General features: G+C 46.6%; 1 protein-coding gene across 1 annotated transcript; it reads left to right on the top strand.

Annotated features, from left to right (window-relative positions):
- Positions 1–109: 109 nt before the first annotated feature.
- On the top strand, positions 110–18,624 carry NOTUM (notum, palmitoleoyl-protein carboxylesterase). Its single transcript, XM_083487021.1, has 11 exons — positions 110–957; positions 2,168–2,220; positions 3,592–3,687; positions 6,004–6,064; positions 7,039–7,097; positions 11,252–11,354; positions 14,398–14,589; positions 14,918–15,018; positions 15,719–15,866; positions 16,443–16,490; positions 17,338–18,624. Exons 1-11 carry the CDS (start codon positions 617–619, stop codon positions 17,642–17,644), a joined length of 1,509 nt encoding a protein of 502 aa, XP_083343147.1. The 5' UTR covers positions 110–616; the 3' UTR covers positions 17,645–18,624.
- Positions 18,625–20,752: the final 2,128 nt, after the last annotated feature.

Raw genomic sequence — 20,752 nt, 5'->3', positions numbered from 1 at the left:
GACGTCTGTCGGCTGGGAAATGAAAGTCAAGCCTCGGAACGCTCCCCACCCCTCCGCCCCCCGTTTCTGGTCCTCCTCGTGCGGTGGGGTGGGGTGGGGGCGGAGAGGAGGGGGCGGGGACTGGCCGGCTGCTGCCGCCGCCCCACGCGGCGCCGGGGCTGGCGGCGCCCCCGGCGGGCTCCCCGTGCACTCCGTGCCCCTCTTGTCATGTTTGTGGTTTGGGACGAGGCGGCGAGTCCGTGCACCAAGAAAAGCCGCGCGCCCTCCAGCCCCGCCGCAGACCCCGGACAGCGCGGGCCCCGAGCACCGGCTCCCGCTCCCCACGCCGCTTTGCTTGCCGCTCTTTGGAGCCAGGGAGACGGGTCCAGAGCTGCCAGACCCTCGGCGAGGCGAGGCGAGGAGCAGGCACAGGCCGAAGCCCCCCAACCGAAAGCCCGCCAAGCGCCGCCCGCCAAGCGCCGCCAGGGGCAGAGCGCGCACCCCTCCGCTGCCTCTGCCGTCGCAGCAGCAGCAGCCCGAGGCCAGGCGAGCGAGCGCCGATCGGCCGTCCAGCAAAGCGGCGGGCTGCGCTCACCGGCTCCCTCTCCTCCTTCCCAACAGGTGGCTCCGCGTCGCCATGGGCAGAGGGGCCGTGCAGATGCTGCTGCTCTTGGGGCTGCTGCACTGGGGCCCCGGCGGGGAGGGCAGGAAAAGCTGGAGGCGGCGTGGGCAGCAGCAGCAGCAGCAGCAACAACAACCAGCAGCGGCTCGGGAGCGGAGCGAGGCGGCTGGGCAGCCGGTGGAGAGCTTCCCATTGGACTTTACCGCTGTGGAGGGCAACATGGACAGTTTCATGGCTCAGATCAAGAGCCTGGCGCAGTCGCTGTACCCTTGCTCGGCGCAGAATCTGCACCAGGAGCTGAGGCTGCACATGCTGCTCAACAGCTCGGTCACCTGCAACGACGGCAGCCCCGCCGGGTGAGTGCACATTCCATGCCTGACCCTTCTGCGATCTCCTTGCTTCGTCCCTGGCCCTTCAGGCACCTCCCCTTAGCCTATCTTCGTGGCTCCTGTGCTTAGCAGGAAGCGAAGAAACTTCTCAGAAAATAGAGCCCTTCTCCATCCTCTCTGCTGCTTTGCTCTCTCTTTATTTGTGCACACAAACCCATAGCCACTTCCATCGGCGTGTGCTTTTGGGTCTCCCGTTCCGTGCCCAACAGTTTTTCTTTTCTCAAGTTCATACCACTAAGAGATGAACTTACTCTTAAACCTGTGCCTGAGGGCAGACAGAGCAAAAGACCCCTGTAGAAGTGGGTAGTAGGAAGAGAAGACGTTTCTGAATGCACCAATATTTTTTTCTTATTCTCCCTCATCACTTTAGTTCCTTGTATTTACTAGATTTCCTTATACTGTAGTCTCAAGTTAGTAGCTCTCCCTTATTCCGAGGAATATGCTCTAGTCCAGAAATCAGGGACTTTGCAAAGCAGAGCAGATAAAAAAAGTTATCTCCCAGCAGTATAGTTCCTTGGAACTCTGTAGAATAGTCATTGAAGCTCTGCGGTGCCCCTGTTTCTTTTAGATCTCAGTTCAGCTACCACAGCCCCTCTAGTAGGAGCTGCTTTCTGAAACAAGAACTCTGTGAGTTCTCAAACTAGCTCCACGCAGACGCTCTGTGTATGTGCTGAGCAAACATGGATAACATCACCCGCTTCTTTGCAAAGCACCATTTCTGCCGAGGGGATGCTTGACAGAGCACGCACACGACTGTTTACTATTAATACCATTTGCTGGTCCCTCTCTGCTCCTTAGTACTTCAAAAGTGCTGAAACAATCCTTCCTAGTGTTCAAGCTCTGCTTCCACCATGTGGCCTTTGCTAAGAACGCAGCCAGTAACAGGTGGAATAACTCTTTCCTGCCTGGAAATACTTAGGAATGCTAGGAATTTGTTTAATGCATTTATTTTGGAGCAAGATGAAAGCCTGGCTCAGGATCCCCGAGAAGGCCCTTTGATCAGACTTCGTTTGGAGCTCCTCTGACAGCCGTCCTGTTTCTTTCTCTTGTTCTTTAACCAAGTATTTTATGTAACCCTCTTGATATTATAATGAGTTGGTGTATCAAAGGGCTTGTGGCTGAGTGAGCCAGTCTCCCTAATTAAGTTCACGCTGCCTTCTGTTTGTTTTTATTTTAGCTACTACCTCAAAGAATCGAAAGGCAGTAGAAGGTGGCTGCTTTTCCTGGAAGGTGAGCTTGAGTTTTCTTTTAATTTATTTAAGCAAAGTTCAATCATTTTAGGCTCTTTTTGTAAAAAGTCGAGGGATGGCGGAAGAGCTTCCCAGCTGCTTTCTTCAAAGACTTACAGCGAGTGCTGGCTGCCTTCACTATAACCAATGTCTCCATCCTTTCCCCCTTTTTACGGTTTCATATGCCATGCCACCTGGAGGTTTGCTGGCAGCCTAATACTCACCAAACTTTAATCAAAGCTACTTAGTCAATCTACTTCTTGCTGTTGTTTGCTTGCAATGTTACTTTTGGCGTTGTATTTCCTAGGTTTCAATGCATACATGCACTAAGTCTCCAAACAGATTTTGGTCTACACATATATTCTGTTTTCTCTAATTTTCTTCTGCGTAATATGAAATAAATTAACTGGTACTTATATTCCGGTCCTGAACTCATCATCTGTTTGGAAATGTCCCATTTTATTCGATGGTACTGTGCTCCAAGAAACAGTGTTTTGGAAATTTTGCAAGTGACCATATGAAACTGTGACTAAGATTTATCATTATTAACATAATTACTTCTTGCTACAGTGTTTGTTACTAAAATAAACAAACGTTTTGCATGCTTTGGACCATGCAAACATCTCAGCCACAGAATTCTCTGCAGTTTACAGAAGTAGTGTTCTTTGGGTAATTGGTACTAAACACATGTGAGGTAGATGGATCCACATAGAGAAACAAGCATTTTTGGGTGCTTCTGCATAATAGTGCAAATCCAGGCCTGGTTGAAAGGTTGGACGTGCCTTTTCAGGCTCCTCAGAAGATTAAGTATAAGTTTGGCTAGATCTAAAACCGGAAGGCATCAGATTAATTGTCAGGGAAGTTAGATGTTTCTGAAAAGGCTTGTGGAAGTTAGCAAAATGTTCATAGGAGCAGATCATGCTTTGGAAATGATGGCAACCTACCTTTTGAACAGCCTTATGCTGTAAGTGGCTTTTTATTTTACAGCACATACTGCTTTTAAATTACACTATATTCAGAGATAGCACTGTGCAATGCAATCCTGCGCATGCTTACTCATAAGTAAGGAACACTGTGTTCAGTTGGGTTTCTTGGAGGGAAGCAAGCATAGTATCACAGTCTTAAAGTCACAACAGGATCCCACTATCACATTATGCTGGATATTATGTAAGTGTTATTATGCTTTTTAAAAATCCCTCTGCATTATAAACCCTACTCTGTGGACCTAGGATGAGTAAAAAAATCAATTCCTTCAATTAATTTAATGACACTAATAGTTTCTTATGCAAACTACAGTCTAAAAAGATGTAATAAGTGAAACAGGAAGAAATGGACACTATCCGATTCTTGCTTTGTTTCTTTTCTGAATCAGGAGGCTGGTACTGCTTCAACAGAGAGAACTGCAACACCCGGTATGAAACAATGAGGAGACTTATGAGCTCCAAGGAGTGGCCCACTACCAGAACTGGTAAATTCTTTATTCTCACCAACCTGGGATTTACTCTATTAATTATATATTGCTTCTACTTTCTATGTTTTATTTTACTAGAGTGCCTTCCTGCTCCATTAAGTCAAAACCATGACAGCAGTGAAGCAGCATTCCATAATGCCATTTTAAATCAAACACAGGAGACACTTCATGGTGCAGTTGCCACTGTGGAGAAAGTCCAGCCCTGTGCCCTAGCATTGCTGACTTATCTACACTTAAGGAAAGATCATGGAACAGAGCTTTCTTTGCAGATCTGAGGGTGCACTTATCGGAGGGTATGCTGCCCAGACCTGATATAAGGGCAGTTAACATATTGTAATGAGATGTTGTTACAGTGTGAGTATTATTGAAATGAAGTGTTTTATCTGGACTGCTATGTCGCATTTTGAAATAATTTTTTAGTAGGCTTTTACGGTGATGCTTTGATAAGTGTTCCTTTCATTGTCTTCCTATTCTTGGCTTGGATACCTCTGTGTGGGAAATGGCATTAAAAATTCAAATCGTTGTAAAAATGGACTTAAACTGTTTCTAGAAATCAGGAATGCTAATTTATATTGCATCTGACAGCAGGGCAGCACATATTCAAACAATGTGAATGAGAACTGAAGATAATTTCTTTTTTCTTTTTAAGTCCTGCATCAGTTTTCTCCCCCTCTTTTAGTTTTGATTCTTTCTGTTTTCCTCTGTATTGTCCTTTTATAAATAGTTATCATTATTTTTAATGGTGAAAAGCCACCTTATTGGAAGTGTATTGGACACCTGGGGGAAGAGCACACCTGGGAATAGCGACCCATGAACACTTTCTGTGTCCGTGCCTTCAGTAAAGTGGGCAGCGATGATAGTGACTCCTTCATCAGTTGCCTGTAGGGATTGCAATGAGTTGTAAATCTCATAAATAAGTAATAAATCTTCAAGATATGCAGAGAGACCTGTTAAGCAAATTCTACCAGAGGCTTGTTCAAGACTGCATTCATCTCTATGGCTCCAGGAAACACAAACATCCATTCAGGGAGGATGAAGTAGATGCCACATTGTGAGCAGACACACAGGAAGGCTAAAGCCGTCCGTTATTTTCCTTGCTTAGCACATTTACATCATCACAGGAATAAGTACTAGTTCAGAAAAACAGCTGGCAGCCATGGGGGCTGGGATCAGGTATTGGCATAGCTGTCAACTTTTCCATTTTCTTGCAAAGAATCCTATTCAGAATTAAGGGAATTTCCCTTTAAAAAAAGAGAAACATTGACAGCTATGAGTATTGGTTTTTGGCCAGCACTTACGGTTGGTGTTGGGACCTCACTGCCTAATTCAGTCTTCCACATCCTGTTATCTTCCAGATGTGTGGAACTCCAATTTCCCATCAGCCCCAACCAGCAAGGCCAATGGACAGGGATTATCTGATGCACAATTCTCAACCTTGGGTCCCCATATGTTTTTGGCCTACAACTCCCATGATCCCTAGCTCACAGGACCAGTGGTCAGGGATGATGGGAGTTGTAGGCCAAAAACATCTGGGGACCCAAGGTTGAGAAAGGCTGCATAGAATCATAGAATTGTAAGGGACTCTGAGGATCATCCGGTCCAACCTCCTGCAATTCAGGAATATGCAGCTGTCCCATACGGGGATCGAACCTGCAACCTTGGCACTATCAGCACCACACTCTAACCAGCTGAGCTATCCAGGCTGATAAGCATTGTAGTTCAACAATTTCCAGAGGATAAAAAGTTCCCGTTCCTGTTCTTAAAAAAATTCTGTATAATTCTGTTGTCTCTTTGGGTGGAGAGATTTGGAAAGAAGATAGGGATCCTAGATCTTTAATTCTTGTGTACTTCATACTCTAGTGAAATGTCCAACTCTATGATGCATCTGCTTATTTGCCTGGAGTAGGAATTGGCTTCTTATTTGAAATTTTAGAGTTTCAGTTTGGGAAGTGTATAATTTGTATCATTTTCCCTCAGCCTCTCTTTCTTGATTCCCTTCCTCTTCTCTATTCCTTTAATGGCACAAACATGGATACATTAGGGGATGATTTATTGGATACACTGTATTCTTTTAGATTCTGAGAAACTAGGAAATGATTTATTGTCTGCATTTTATTATTGCAAATGCTGAGACCCACATACATAAGACATGGGCCAGACTAAAGGCCTGTCCTTGGAGATACGTATACAAAGTCCTTGCCTCTTTAGGATCTTTTGCTATTCTGTTACTTTCAAATGTTCTCCACACATTGCTGCTTTGATATCTGACAGATGTTTTTCTTTTTTAATATATTTTTATTCTCCCATCTACAGGAACTGGTATTCTGTCATCGCAACCAGAGGAAAATCCACACTGGTGGAATGCAAACATGGTGTAAGTAGGGGAATGATTGTGTGAATTGGGAGGAACACAACGGATGTGATGAAGCAAGCAATATACAGGGACTGGAATCAAAGTCCTTTGTGGCTGTAAAATGTCAAAATGGGTAGGATAGCATAATTGACAACTTCAGTTTGTTTATTTGAGGGTATTTGTACCCCATCTACTAACCAAAGTTTTCAAGGTGGCTTACAATATATTTCAAACACAGTGAAAGAGATGGTGATACAAATGTCACTACAGCAAAGCAAAAAGCCCACCATCCCTTTGTTCTCCGATGTTCCAGCAAATGCCATCCTATATAGTCAAATCTCCTGGCTATTGAAGCAGCTAGAGTTCTACATAGTCCAGGAAGTCTTCACTGGGTGGCTGGTGCTGATGTGTCTCACAGTCCCAACCCTAGTGGTAGACACAGGAGGTACTGGGTGGAGCAAAGATGCTACCATGCCTTCATTTGCATTATATTCGGGAAGAGAAACTAGATGGAGAAAACAAGAATACCCCCAAAAGCTTCTTCATCGATGTAGGAACATGGCGGGCAGATAAGGGTTTGGGACTACTTAAAAGTATGACATGGTTGCCATAGCAAACACTGGCAGTATGTAAGGGGCTGGCACATGTCTCCATGCGTGCTGTGGACATGCACCAAGCTGCAGGCTGTGACATATATCTGCATTTGGGCATGTGTGTTTCCTTTTCAGGCTTTATGCCTTTATCATGACAGTGGTACACAGGGATATGTGCCTGCTTTGCAAAGTGTAAAACACACTGTTAATGTCCGTTAAACAAACACAGTGCTCCTTGAGTGAGTTCTTTCTGGGAGTATCCAGCTGGTACCATGAGATTTGAATGGGCATGAAATTGCTCTCTTTCCGACTCCCTTTGGGTTTAATTTGCCTGACCCCTGCTTCACCCCTCCCTGCATGTCAGAGGAATAATGGCGCTCACATATCTCTTGTCTCTTGCAGTTTCATCCCCTATTGCTCAAGCGATGTCTGGAGCGGAGCCTCTGCCAGGATTGAGAAAAGTGAGTGCTTCTGATAGGCTCCTGCTGCCAGACAGACATTATGCATTAAAGGGGATATGGCCCAACTTCTCTACAGTTATGCAAATGAAGAAATGGTTCTTGCCAATGGGCAGGAAGGAATAATAAATATTCTCCGGATAAAACATCCGCTTGCTAACTCTGCTTTGTCATGGTTCAGAGCCCCATCACGCAGCAGTAGCCTGAAGGGAATAGCTGCATCCTGAATGTCTGAGGCCCAGCCAGTCTGTTTAGCTAAATGTCCCCCACTCCCCCCCGCAGCAGCCAGGATTTGGTAGGGAAGAACTAAACAATGCCAGGATTCACAGACTGAATCATGAATGCTCCCAAGGATGGGCTTGAGGGACTTGATCACCTAAACCTATCACAAAAAAATGACACAGAGAGGCCAGAAGAAAACTTTATTTTGATAGATGTTGACCTAAATGCAGTTCAAAAGTTTGGGGCTACCAGCATCGTTGGCTCAGTAGGTCAAGTTTGGGGAAGCTTTGACTCTTCAGATGTTACTAATCTGCAACTCCCATCAGCTCCTGCAAGCGCAGTCAATGGCCATGGATAATGGGAGCAGCAGTTAAGCAACATCTGGAAGGGCAATGGTTTCCCCACAGCTGCAGCAGTTCAAATCTGAATCCTATTATAGTCCTTTCCTCTCATTAATTCACTGGTCTCTTCAGGATGACTGTTTTCCTCTCGGTGGCAACTGCTGATACCTTGGCTTCTCGGGTGCCTCTGGTAAAAAGATAGGGCTCCCTCATGAACTTTGGATACCCTTGCAGGAGAGGGAGCTTCAGAAGCTGGCATGACAAGGTCCACCTGCTGAAATTCCCTCTTCTACAAGGTTGTTTAGAGCAGTGTTTCCCAACCTTTTTCCGACCGTGGCCCATTTCCAATCCTGTTTCCTTCCTGTGCCCCCCTCTGGTGTAGCCAAGGAGGGGGGGCAGGGGGCAGCTGCCCCCCCCCAAATAAGTAAAAATCATTACAAATCTAAGGTTCTCTCCCCCAGCTTAAACCCTGGCTACGCCCATGCCCCCCTCCATCCTACCAGTAGAAAGGTAGCTATTTAAATGTTTTGTTTGTAAATAGAATATGCATTATTTATGATTTATACAAAATACAATTACCGGTACATAAAATGATAGGAACATAATGAAATATTGTTGAAGCAGAAAAACATAGTGTCATGGAGCTAGAAGGGACCCCATCTTTCTAGTGCAACCCCCTGCAACGTAGGAAACTCAGCTAAAGCATCCATGACAGATGGCCACCCAACCTCTGCTTAGAAACCTCCAAGGAAGGACAGTTCAGAACCTCCCAAAGGAGATCCATCTTCCGTGTGTTATAAAAAGTAAACAACATTTATTTGACCTCAGTCATCTGACACAGAAGGGGAAACCTAAAGATAGTCCAAAAGGTGCACGGGGAGTTCTATATATATATATGGGAGAATTTTAAAAAGCAAGTGGTCCTCACTGATCTGGTGCAAAAAGATCTTGTCACCTGGAGGAGCTCTGGCTGCCTAGATAAAACACTATAGTCCCACACACCCTTACCTGGGTGGAAGGCCCACTGAACTCAGTGCGGTTTTTTTCTGAGTAGACACTTAGTTATTTACTAGATGCTAGTCAGCAGCACGGATATGGGTGGTGCTGTGGGTTAAACCACAGAGCCTAGGACTTGCCAATCAGAACGTCGGCGGTTCGAATCCCTGCAACGGGGTGAGTTCCTGTCGTTCGGTCCCTGCTCCTGCCAACCTAGCAGTTCGAAAACACATCAAAGTGCAAGTAGATAAATAGGTACCGCTCCGGCAGAAAGGTAAACGGTGTTTCCATGTGCTGCTCTGATTCACCAGAAGTGGCTTAGTCATGCTGGCCACATGACCCAGAAGCTGTATGCCAGCTCCCTCAGCCAATAAAGCAAAATGAGCTCCGCAACCCCAGAGTTGGCCATGACTGGACCTAATGGTCAGGGGTCCCTTTGCCTTTACCTTTAGTCAGCAGCACCAGATGATCCCACTTGGCTAGGCGCTGGGATGGATTTCACCCCATGCCTTGCAGAGCCGGGCTAACACTGCTGACGGGCCCTGCACCCCTAGGCAACATCCAAAGGCCCCGATCCGGCTAGACGCTGGGGTGGATTGCATCCTGCACCTCGCAGAGTCTGGCCCAGCACTGGCAACAGCAACAAGCAGTTCTGGCAATGCCCAGACTTACCCATTTCTACCCCACCACCGTACTTACCTGACCTGCTTATGATTGGCCAAGCGGATAGCTAGCCAATCAGGATTAATAAAAAATTCTTTATTTCTCACTTCCTACTGTGGCCCCCTAGCCTTGTGCTGTGCCCCTCCTTTACACATTTTTCACCTGTGGCCCCTGTAGACTATCCTGGGAGGGGCCCAGGAGGCCATATGGCCCAGCGGTTGGGAAACACTGGTTTAGAGGCACAGGGGTGCTGTCTCTTTTACCCTACTAATAATGTATCGCAACATAATGGTCCTGCATGAGAATACTTAACATTTCACAATCCTGCCTCTGATAACAGTACAAGATTAACATCTGGTTCAATGAAGCATTTCTGACATAAAAAAGGACAGAGAAGAGAAGAAAAAAAAACAATATCCTTTATTCCAACAGACTATTTCAGTCAGTCAGCATTTTTGAAGTGGGTTGAGCAGATCTACTGCCTTGACTTCAGAGACATCGATAGAGGAAGTTATTTGAGCCACCAGTATTGAGAGGGTGAGCAGATTCAACTGCCTTATCTGTATTTCCTTAAGAAAGAGTTTCTTGAAATACTTCAGGAACAAAGGATATTGTTTTTCCCCCCTTACGCTGCTGATCTTGTAGCATTGGTCCTCAGGTGAGCTCCATGGTAGCTATAAATTTGAACTGCAGGCGCATCTAGTTCTTCCACTGGCCTTGTGTAACTTCAGAGAGCCAGGATTGGTTGCCACCGTTTTAGGCTGTGTGTGTATCTTTTCTCTTTGCCTTAAAGACAACAAAGGGATTTCTGATACATTAAAAACTTGACAGTTCCCCTATGGCGTAAGCTTTCACCACATAGGTAAATCAAAAACCAATAATAATGGATCTTTACTTCTTATGTTGTGGAAGGTTGTTGAGCTGCTGTTCTGTCTTTTGCCTAGAGGTGGTAGCATTTCAGAGATGGGAGATAGAACCTTGTGCAAAATTACGTTCTAGTGATTTTAGGGCTGAGACATCAGGTAACGAAAGATACTGAGTTCTGCTAGCAGAAACCCACACAAGAGCCTCTGCTTGTGAAGTGGGACTTTCCTCTCTCCCACGAAATTGCCTTGGCGGAGACGTATCGGAAGGGCAAGCCGGGACAGTTTGCAAGAGAAAGAGAGGGGGAAATGGTTCTGTCTGGGAAGCTGAAATGCTCATGCTGATGGAACAATTGCTGTGGCACTTTGTTAATTCCTCTCAGTACACCTGAGGTACTGGCTAGACCCACAAGCACCAGCCAGGTTCCCACAGAATTTTGTTTGCAACAGAGCTATTTTTAAAAACAAAATTTAATTACAGTGGTGCTTCGCAAGACGAAATTAATCTGTTCCGCGAGTCTCTTCGTCTTGCGGTTTTTTCGTCTTGCGAAGCATGGCTATTAGCGGCTTAGCGGCTATTAACGGCTTAGCGGCTATTAACGGCTTAGCGGCTTTAAGAAAAAGGAAACAAACTCGCAAGAACTCGCAAGATGTTTCGTCTTGGGAAGCAAGCCCATAGGGAAATTCGTCTTGCGGAACGACTCAAAAAACGGAAAACTTTTTCGTCTTGCGCGTTTTTCGTCTTGCGAGGTACCACTGTACATTTAAATTCTGCCTCCCCTTCAAGGAGTTCAAGGCAGCACCCACAGTTCTCCCCACTCCATTTCATCCTTGCAACAAGGTTAGGCTGAGAGATACTGCGTGGCCCAAGGTTACCCAGGGAGCTTCATGTCTGAGTGGTGACCTGCTCTCCCAGGTCCTAGTCTGAGACTCAATAAAGATGTTGTCTGTTCTTCCAATTCATATAAGCCACAAGCCTTCAGTGGAGAGGAATGGGAAAATGTTTTAACTAAACTGCAGCTTAAGCAATTTTGTTTACTGTGAACTTTTTTTCTTTTCCTCCTCCCCACAGATGAATTTGTCTTCATGGGTGCCCTTATCATTCAAGAGGTTGTAAAAGAGTTGGTGGGAAAAGGTCTTGGGAATGCCAAAGTCCTCCTACTAGCAGGAAGCAGGTGCGTGTATACAAGGACTGTCTAGAAAGTGTATGTGTGTGTGCGTGTGGGGGGGGGGAGATTGCCGATTGACTTGTTGGTGATGGGCATGACTTTTATACCACAGGCCCCCTTGCCCTCTTGATGGAAAAAAGTGCTGAAGTTAACAAAGGCTACCATTATCTTGATTTCTGCATATTTGTGATTGTCCTACTTTGTGGTGTTAGAAGATGCATTTCAATATGCTTCTTGAACAGTAGCAGCACTTTTGGGTGAGGAAGAAGGGAGACTTCTGTGTGAGAGTCCAGTAATATCCACAACCGATGCCGTAATACTGGGGGGGGTGGGTATCTGAACAGGTTATTACATTTGGGTAGTGGAATATTTTGATGTCAAGGTGCTTGAGTTTATTCTCCTCAAATTAACCTTCCAGCAGGTGATACAGCTCACTAGCTTAAAGTGGTAGATCTCTGGGTTGAATGGCAGTAGATCAGCAAGGATTTTAGACTTTCAATTGTTTAACAGTAGCAATCACCAAATGAGCCGCCCCCTTCCCCCATCAAATTAGAATGCTGAAATAAAACTTGGGAGAACCAGCAACGGATTTTTATATGGGGGAACTGTGAGCCCAGATCAGTTATGATACCTAGGATAGAATCTTGTACTCATAAGCAGTTCAGTGACAAAATGTCCAAGTGAGTATCTTTTGCACCTGTCTCCAGTGATAGCAGGATTTTATTGAAATCCAAAGTAGATCCCACAAGCAGCCACTGTCTCTTCCAAGAAGTCATCTTGTTAGGTTAGGTCAGGGGTAGGCAGCCTAAGGCCCGGGGAATGGATCCGGCCCAGTCACCTTCTGAATCTGGCCCACGGACGGTCCAGGAATCAGCGTGTTTTTAAATTAGTAGACTCTCTGGGTTATTTGGGGGGCCTGCCTGGTGTTTTTACATGAGTAGAATGTGTGCTTTTATTAAAAATGCATCTCTGGGTTATTTGGGGGGCATAGGAATTTGTTCATATTTTTTTCCCCAAAATATACCGTATTTTGCGCCCCATAAGACGCTCCGGCCCATAAGACGCACCTAGTTTTTTGGGGGGGGAAATAAAGAAAAAAAATTTTATTCCCCCCCCCAGGTGCGGGGCTGGAAGAACCAGGTCGGGGAACAGTGGGAAGGCACGCTCTGCCTCCCCGCTGTCCCCCGAGCTTGTGGGGCTGGCGATGGGGAGGGCAGCTCTATGCCGCCATCCCGAGCGGGGCGGGACTTAGCGCCCCGCTCAGGATGGCGGCGTAGACCTGCCTGCAGTCCCGCGACAGCAGGCAGCTCTGTGCCGCCATCCCGAGCGGGGCGGGACTTAGCGCCCCGCTCGGGATGGCGGCGCAGAGCTGCGCTGGTCCCAGGACCGCACGCAGCTCTGCGCGGCCACCGGGAGTGGGGCGGAGCTTCTCCCCCGGCTCCCGGTGGCCGGGCAGAGCTGCGCTGGTCCCAGGACCGCACGCAGCTCTGCGCGGCCACCGGGAGTGGGGCGGAGCTTCTCCCCCGGCTCCCGGTGGCCGGGCAGAGCTGCGCTGGTCCCAGGACCGCACGCAGCTCTGCAGGGCCACCGGGAGCGGGGCGGAGCTTCTCCCCCGGCTCCCGGTGGCCGGGCAGAGCTGCGCTGGTCCCGCGACGGCAGGCAGCTCTGCGCGGCCACCGGGAGTGGGGCGGAGCTTCTCCCCCGGCTCCCGGTGGCCGGGCAGAGCTGCGCTGGTCCCAGGACCGCACGCAGCTCTGCGCGGCCACCGGGAGTGGGGCGGAGCTTCTCCCCCGGCTCCCGGTGGCCGGGCAGAGCTGCGCTGGTCCCAGGACCGCACGCAGCTCTGCGCGGCCACCGGGAGCGGGGCGGAGCTTCTCCCCCGGCTCCCGGTGGCCGGGCAGAGCTGCGCTGGTCCCAGGACCGCACGCAGCTCTGCAGGGCCACCGGGAGTGGGGCGGAGCTTCTCCCCCGGCTCCCGGTGGCCGGGCAGAGCTGCGCTGGTCCCAGGACCGCACGCAGCTCTGCGCGGCCACCGGGAGTGGGGCGGAGCTTCTCCCCCGGCTCCCGGTGGCCGGGCAGAGCTGCGCTGGTCCCAGGACCGCACGCAGCTCTGCACGGCCACCGGGAGCGGGGCGGAGTTTAGCGCTCCGCTCCGGATGGCAGCGCAGAGCTGCGCTGGTCCCAGGACCGCAGGCAGCTCTGCGCGGCCACCGGGAGCGGGGCGGAGCTTCTCCCCCGGCTCCCGGTGGCCGCGCAGAGCTGCGCTGGTCCCGGGATTGCAGGCAGCTCTGCGCAACCCTCGAGCCGGTCTCCCGAGGGTTGCGCAGAGCTTCCTGAAGCCTGGAGAGCGAGAGGGGTCGGTACGCACCGACCCCCCTCGCTCTCCAGGCTTCAGCGAAAGCCTGCATTCGCCCCATAAGACGCAGGCACATTTCCCCTTCATTTTTGGAGGGGAAAAAGTGCGTCTTATGGGGCGAAAAATACGGTAGTCCACGTGGTCTGAGGGACGGTGGACCGGCCCATGGCTGAAAAATGTTGCTGACTCCTGGGTTAGGTTTTCCAAGCACCCACCACTCCTTTAATGGCTAGAAAATGGGATTCTAGAGTTGGAAGGTGCATTAAGGTTGCAATTCTGACCCTTTTACATGGGAGCAAGCGGCATGCATAGGATTGCACTGTTAAGATAATGCAACCCTCTAAGGCAGGATTGGCACCATCCCAATTCTTTTATTCAGTAGCTTCCTATCTTGCCACATTCCTTAACAAATCAAAATGGCCATAGTGTTCTGTGCAGTTTTATTTGTCTGAAGCATCTTTGGAATATAGCCAATATATAATTTTACAGGTTTAATTACAATCAATCAGTATTTTTTGTTAAATAAAAAAATGCAAATGAGCACAATTTACAAAAGGCACACTAGAAGAGCACCCTATGAATTCAGATGTGGATGGCAGGTGTTTAGAGAGTCATGGCCCTTCTGTAAGCAATCCTGAATATGTCTGTGGTTGTGTTACAGTCTCATTTGAAAGACTGATGCTGTCATTGCAGTGCTGGTGGAACGGGGGTGCTCCTGAATGTAGATCGAGTAGCCGAGCAGCTGGAAGAGATGGGGTATCCTGGGATTCAGGTCCGTGGCCTTGCAGACTCTGGATGGTTCTTGGACAATAAACAGTATCGTAGAACAGACTGCATTGATACCATAACCTGCGCCCCTACAGAAGCCATCAGGAGAGGAATTAGGTACTGAAGTATTCTAAAGTATCCTTTTCAAGACTGGGCAGAGACACCTAGTCTTCCTTTCTTTTTGTAATTATAAGAAGTATCTATTACCTTTAGCTGATGAAGTTCTATTTGGAAAAGAAATAATATTAATGAAATGTGGCTGAGTAGAAGGTGTCCCCTGTATAGTAATCTGGCACGAAAGTAAGACAAGTAGAATTTTCTTCTTGCTGAAATGTATGATTTGCTGCCCTCTGCTGTCTGTAATTTTTGTAACTTGCACATTTTTTGGATCTCCGCTGCAGAACAAGCTTCTGTAATTGACTCTTGTTATCATGTCATCTTTCAGGTATTGGAACGGACTTGTTCCTGAACGCTGCAAAATGCAGTTTAAAGAGGGAGAGGAATGGAATTGTTTCTTTGGCTATAAAATTTATCCCACACTGCGATGTAAGTATGAAACGGAGAGTTTTCTGCTTTCTGTTTGCTGATCTGAAATGCGCTTCAGAAGATTCCTCATTATCAGTATTAGCAAGGGTCAGCAGTGTCAACACATTGAAGATGCGTTGTCATGTGCCTTTTAACAGGAAGAATTTCTGACTCCCAGTTGCTTAGCAGTAGCAATAGCTAAGTGAATTGTTGGATTTGAATAAATATTACCACTCAGAATAGATATTCCTTGAGATGCTGAAGGAACGCTGACAACTTAGTTTTATAAACAAAACCTACTATTAAGAAAGGATTCCATTCCCTATTGCAGTAACACACCAGAATCAAAATAACCTTGAAAGATAAGCAAGTGTACAGTGGTACCGCGGGTTACATACGTTTCAGGTTACAGACTTCGCTAACCCAGAAATAGTGCTTCAGGTTAAGAACTTTGCTTCAGGATGAGAACAGAAATCATGCTCTGGCGGTGCGTTGGCAGCAGGAGGCCCCATTAGCTAAAGTGGTGCTTCAGGTTAAGAACAGTTTCAGGTTAAGTACGGTACTCTGGAACGAATTAAGTACTTAACCTGGGGTACCACTGTATTCTTAATTTTATGTCTCACTGACTAAAATTGTGCATTTTAAGTTTTAGCTGATTAAACCAATGGAAGTTTGCATCCCTGATAACGGGGAAACCTTTCCTCAATTCTTCTTGCTGCAGGTCCTGTGTTTATCGTACAGTGGCTCTTCGATGAAGCCCAGCTCACCGTGGACAATGTACATTTGACTGGCCAGCCAGTGCAGGAGGGGCAGTGGCTATACATCCAGAATTTGGGTCGTGAACTTAGGAACACCCTTAAAGATGTGACGTTAGTCTTGCCTTTTCTCTTTTCCTAAATACTTTCCAATATGTTCTTCTAAATATGTGGTCTGGAAACCACATTCTTTTTAAGATCACTGTGTGGTTTTTGTTTTGCTTTTAAATTGAGAACTTCCAATATCCTAACAATAAGGCTACATATACGCTATACATTTAAATCACCTTTCCCTGCCTCAAAGAATTCTGGGCACTGTAGTTTGTTAAGGGCTGCTGGGAATTGTAACTCTGTGAGGGGTAAACTACGGTGCCCAGAATTCCTTGTGGGAAATAATGTTTTTTGAATGCACTTTAAAGGTATAGTGTGGACTTAGCCTAAGACACGTTGTCAGATAAATTCTCGACTTACTGTCTACATTCATTCTGTGTTAGGAATCTGGTTTGTTTGGTAAGCCACCAAAAAATAATTGGAGGTCCAGTCACAGTTATCCCTACAAATGAAGCACAAGGATGCCCAAAGCCGTATTGTGAGGAATGACCAAAGACTGGGTTGCTGGGAAGGAAATGTATCAATATTTTGCATTGCTCCTATCACACCTATTCTATATCTTGTTCTTTTCTGCTTCAGTGCCAGCTTTGCTCCCGCTTGTTTGTCTCATGAGATCATCACACGCAAGTAAGTACCTAGGTTGGGGAGATGAACTCTCCCTCTTGCTTTGTACTTTCTCCTATTTGTGGGGGCTACAGTGCAGCCCTAGCCATGTCTACTGAGAAGTAAGTCCTGTTGAATTCAGTGGGATGTACTCGCAGGGAAGTAGGGTTAGGATTACAGCTTTGGTACCGAAGAGAGCACCAGGGAAGACAGTTCCCCAGCCACCCACTTGGGAAGGCTCACTAGAAAATGGTAAAAGGTCCTGATAAGCATAAGTAATTGCTCCTACGTCTTGAGGAACTTCTTTAACCCTCTAGGAGCCAATGTGAGTTGGCTCCTGTGTTATCTCGTATTTGATTCTGGAAAGAATGACGCAGAGACTTCAGCAGCATTGCAGAACGCCCACATTCTCACCGATACTATTTCTGTGCTGCATGTGTCAAGAGCTTACTCTGTCCCCTTCCTTGCAGACACATCACGATGGCATAATGCCTGCATGTGACATAGGTCCATGTTCTTGGTGGCCAGTGCGAGGAAATCAATGTAGCACTGTGGCAATTGTTCCATCAGCACAAGCATTTCAGCTTGCCAGATGGAACAATCCCCCCATCCCTCTCCCCATTTGTTGTTCTGGGGGGGGGGGGTTCTCCTGAACTTCCCCAATCCAATTTTGTGGGGCACCTGGGAAGGGAGGAACCCCATTAGTGGAAGACTTTTTGCAAGCTTCCACTAGCAAAACTCGTCGACGGAATCCCATTTTGAGCAGCTGTTCTTCTGATCACAGCCTTTCTATTTTGGAGCGTGTGAAAGGTTAAGCGCTAATGAACATGAACAATAACAATGATGCAACTTGTGTGGTTTGTGTCTGCAGTCACTGGACAGACATCCAAGTGAAAGGGACCTCTTTACCCCGCGCCCTGCACTGCTGGGACCGCAGCCTCCACGACAGCAACAAGAATGGGAAAGCTCCGCTGAAAGGCTGCCCTGTCCATCTGATTGACAGCTGTCCCTGGCCACACTGCAACCCCTCATGCCCTACCATCCGGGACCAGTACACAGGACAAGAGATGAACGTGATCCAGTTTCTCATGCATATGGGGTTTGATGTGCAGAAGATGGCGCAGCAGCAGGGTCTGGAGCCCAGTAAACTGCTGGGGATGCTGAGTAGTGGTAGCTAGGAGAGTTTTCCACTAAGGAGGACTGCATGACTGCGTATAGAGCAGGAGCCTTTTAGCTCCCCTCTCAAACTCCCTACCCTCCTTGCTCACTTTCATAACATAAGCATCTACACAGACACATACAGGCACAAGTCATGCACGCACACTCTGGCACAGTTAGTATTATCAGGATAAAATGAACACCAGTTGATTGAAATGTTACCTCTACTTCAGGGGACAGTCTCAGCTAAGCGTCACCTCTGTCTGCAATAATTCACTAACGGTCTGCAGGGAGCGCATAGAAAATCACGAACCCTCTCCAGAGTTAAAAGGACTGTATACTTTTTGCCTTTTCCAAGAACTTTTCACACCATGAGACTGACAACAAAAGGTGCTTTGGGGGGGAAAGAAAAGCACTGGATTCTTTGTCCAATTAGAAATGATGAAGGTATAGCTGATTATATGACTTCCTGGAGGCCAGCATCTCACGATGTAACATAATAATGTACAAACCGAGCACACAGGCTAGAAAAGGACTTATCTTGTACTCAATTTACTTTTGTATTATTTTATAAAATGATTTTTATTAATTTTTAAAGAAATAAGCAAGAAATATAAGATTAATGATATTGTTTTGTAACATATTTTTTTAAATAATGAAGAAAAAAACACCTTGTGCTATTTTTTGGCAATGTGAAAATATTTATTTTAATATGTAAATGCTATTTATAAGGGCTGACCCAAGATATGCTCACATGTTGTTGTAAAGTTGTAAATACTTCTCCTTTGGAAAGGTTTTCCTTCTGATCACATATGTGTGAGAAAGGGCAAGGGTCAGCAGTGGCATTATTATTATTATTATTATTATTATTATTATTATTATTATTCAAATTGTTTATTAGATCCCCATGACTCTTTTGAAGTATGTTTCTTGTTGCTTGTGAAAGGGGGAAAGATTATCAACCACAGCCTCAGTAAAGAGCTTTTATCCTTCCTGCTCACCTACGTTCTCTCCATCTTTTGTTCAGAGAGGACTGTGTCCTTACCTGTGAATCAGATCCTGGAGATATCCCAGATAATTTCTGCCCTTAACAGTGGAGTAGCTGATTTTGAAGTATATGGATGTTACTGCTCAGAAATAGCCCATCACATTTCTTCTGTGCTGTTAAATTTTAGTTGCAGCATTATGTCATTAAAAGCTTCCATGCTTGTCAGGGTTGAGGGCTAATGCAAATTCCAGACTCCTTCCAACACCAGGCAAGGACTTGGCAGATATTCTGCAGTCAACTCTGGCTTGATTTCCAGGAACCAACTCACATCTGGTTGAGCCTTTTCTCTCTGGACTTTAAGGATATAATAATAACGGAAATGAAAGGAATAGAAAGGTGACCAGACATATTTTTTTCCAGTTGCCAGGCACCCTCATATTATCAAATGAGTACATTATTGTCACCTCCCTCTAATTTACTTCAGATGGTCGGAAACAGAATCACATCACTGTTGGCTACTACAGGTAAGCAATTTTGGTTTTGAGTCTCATAGGTCTTGCAAGCCCTTAATCTCCTGTACTCCTACCCTAGCGAGGAAGCCCTAGTAGGTCAAAAGATAGGAGAAGATCAAGCTGTTGCAATGCACTTGACTATTTACTATCATAAGGATTGTTTATTTAAGACCAAATGCAAGAACTTAATCCATAAAGTTTTTTTGTTTTAAAGGTAATGTATAAAATACGTACCCTAGGCAGACAAATGGCAGAAAAAGGATGCAGGAGTTGTTGCTGTTCCAGCTGATCACAATGAAAGTAAATACTGGGTTGGGTTATCCCAGTCAGATAGTGGGGGGAGATGCAGCAGAAGAGGGAGGGGGAAAAAGCAGCCTTCAATGATGCATAGTCAGCTGAGAGAGGCCACAAGTCTTGAAATGAACTGCCCCAGATCTTAGCTCTGTGATAGAGCACAAGAGGTCCAAGGATTTCCAGATAGGACTAGGAGAGACCCTTGTCTAACACCAGGGGTCAGCAACCTTTTTCAGCCATGGGCCGGTCTACTGGTCCCTCAGACCATGTGGTGGGCCGGAATATATTTTGGGGGGAAAATAGGAACGAATTCCTATGCCCCACAAATAACCCATAAATGCATTTTAAATAAAAGCACACATTCTACTCATGTAAAAACACCCACAAATAACCCAGAGATGCATTTTAAATAAAAGGACACATTCTACTCATGTAAAAACATGCTGATTCCTGGACCATCCACAGGCCGGATTGAGAAGGCGATTGGGCCTTAGTTTGCCTACCCCTGTCTAACACCTAGACTACCATGGCCAGGCAATGTTGACCATGCTGGAGCTAGTGGAAGCAAGGGACTGACTCTGTAAGGCACCTCTCATCATGTTCCTAGGGCTAAAGATGAGAATCAGTACTCCAGATTGTTTGAGTGGTAAGGAGGTCTGGCATCAAACAACAGAGGAAGGAAAGAAGCCATTTGATCCATCACAAAAATCTGATAAAGAAGGATGTTGTTACTCTCTCTAGGACCTGATATCACAAGGCAGTGTGGGAAAGGGTAAAATAGGGGTGTTCCTGGGTGTGATGAGATGACAGAAATTGACTTGGGTGTCTTGTCTCAAGAAGGAAGAGAGCTAATTGCCTAAGGCAGGGATGGGTGACGTGCCGTTCCCCCAGATATTATGGGACTCCAACTCCCATCAGCTACAGCCAGCAGGGCCAGTGGTCAGGGATGATGGGAGTTGTATTCCAATTACAACTGCAAGTTCTTGGGTCCTTGCCTAAAAGCATCAATTAAAGTGTCACTGATGACACTGCCTCTTTTCTCTCTGATTACCCCCATTTCTTATTTCTTCCTTTTTTATTCTCTTTTTGAGTTCAAATATCAGCATTCAAAATCACACAGGGAGCCAACATGAGCATGATGTAAAAAGTGGGGTTTGGATTTTGCTGCCCAACTCCCCATGAGACTCTTGAGTCCCCATAGTCCATGATTGGTCAGAGAAGAATGGATGAAGGCAGGACCCAGGGGAAAGCAAGGCAGATACTTATTTTTCTGTTGCAACAGAGTTCCCTTCCCTCCTTCCATGGAGGGAGATACCCCGAACAAAAGTGTGCAG

This window comes from Podarcis liolepis (genome assembly GCF_965112155.1).
Source record: "Podarcis liolepis genome assembly, chromosome: 2".
Taxonomy (NCBI): Eukaryota; Metazoa; Chordata; class Lepidosauria; order Squamata; family Lacertidae; genus Podarcis; species Podarcis liolepis.
The sequence above is the reverse complement of the archived record's forward strand: the minus strand, read 5'-3'. Positions and strand labels throughout refer to the sequence as shown.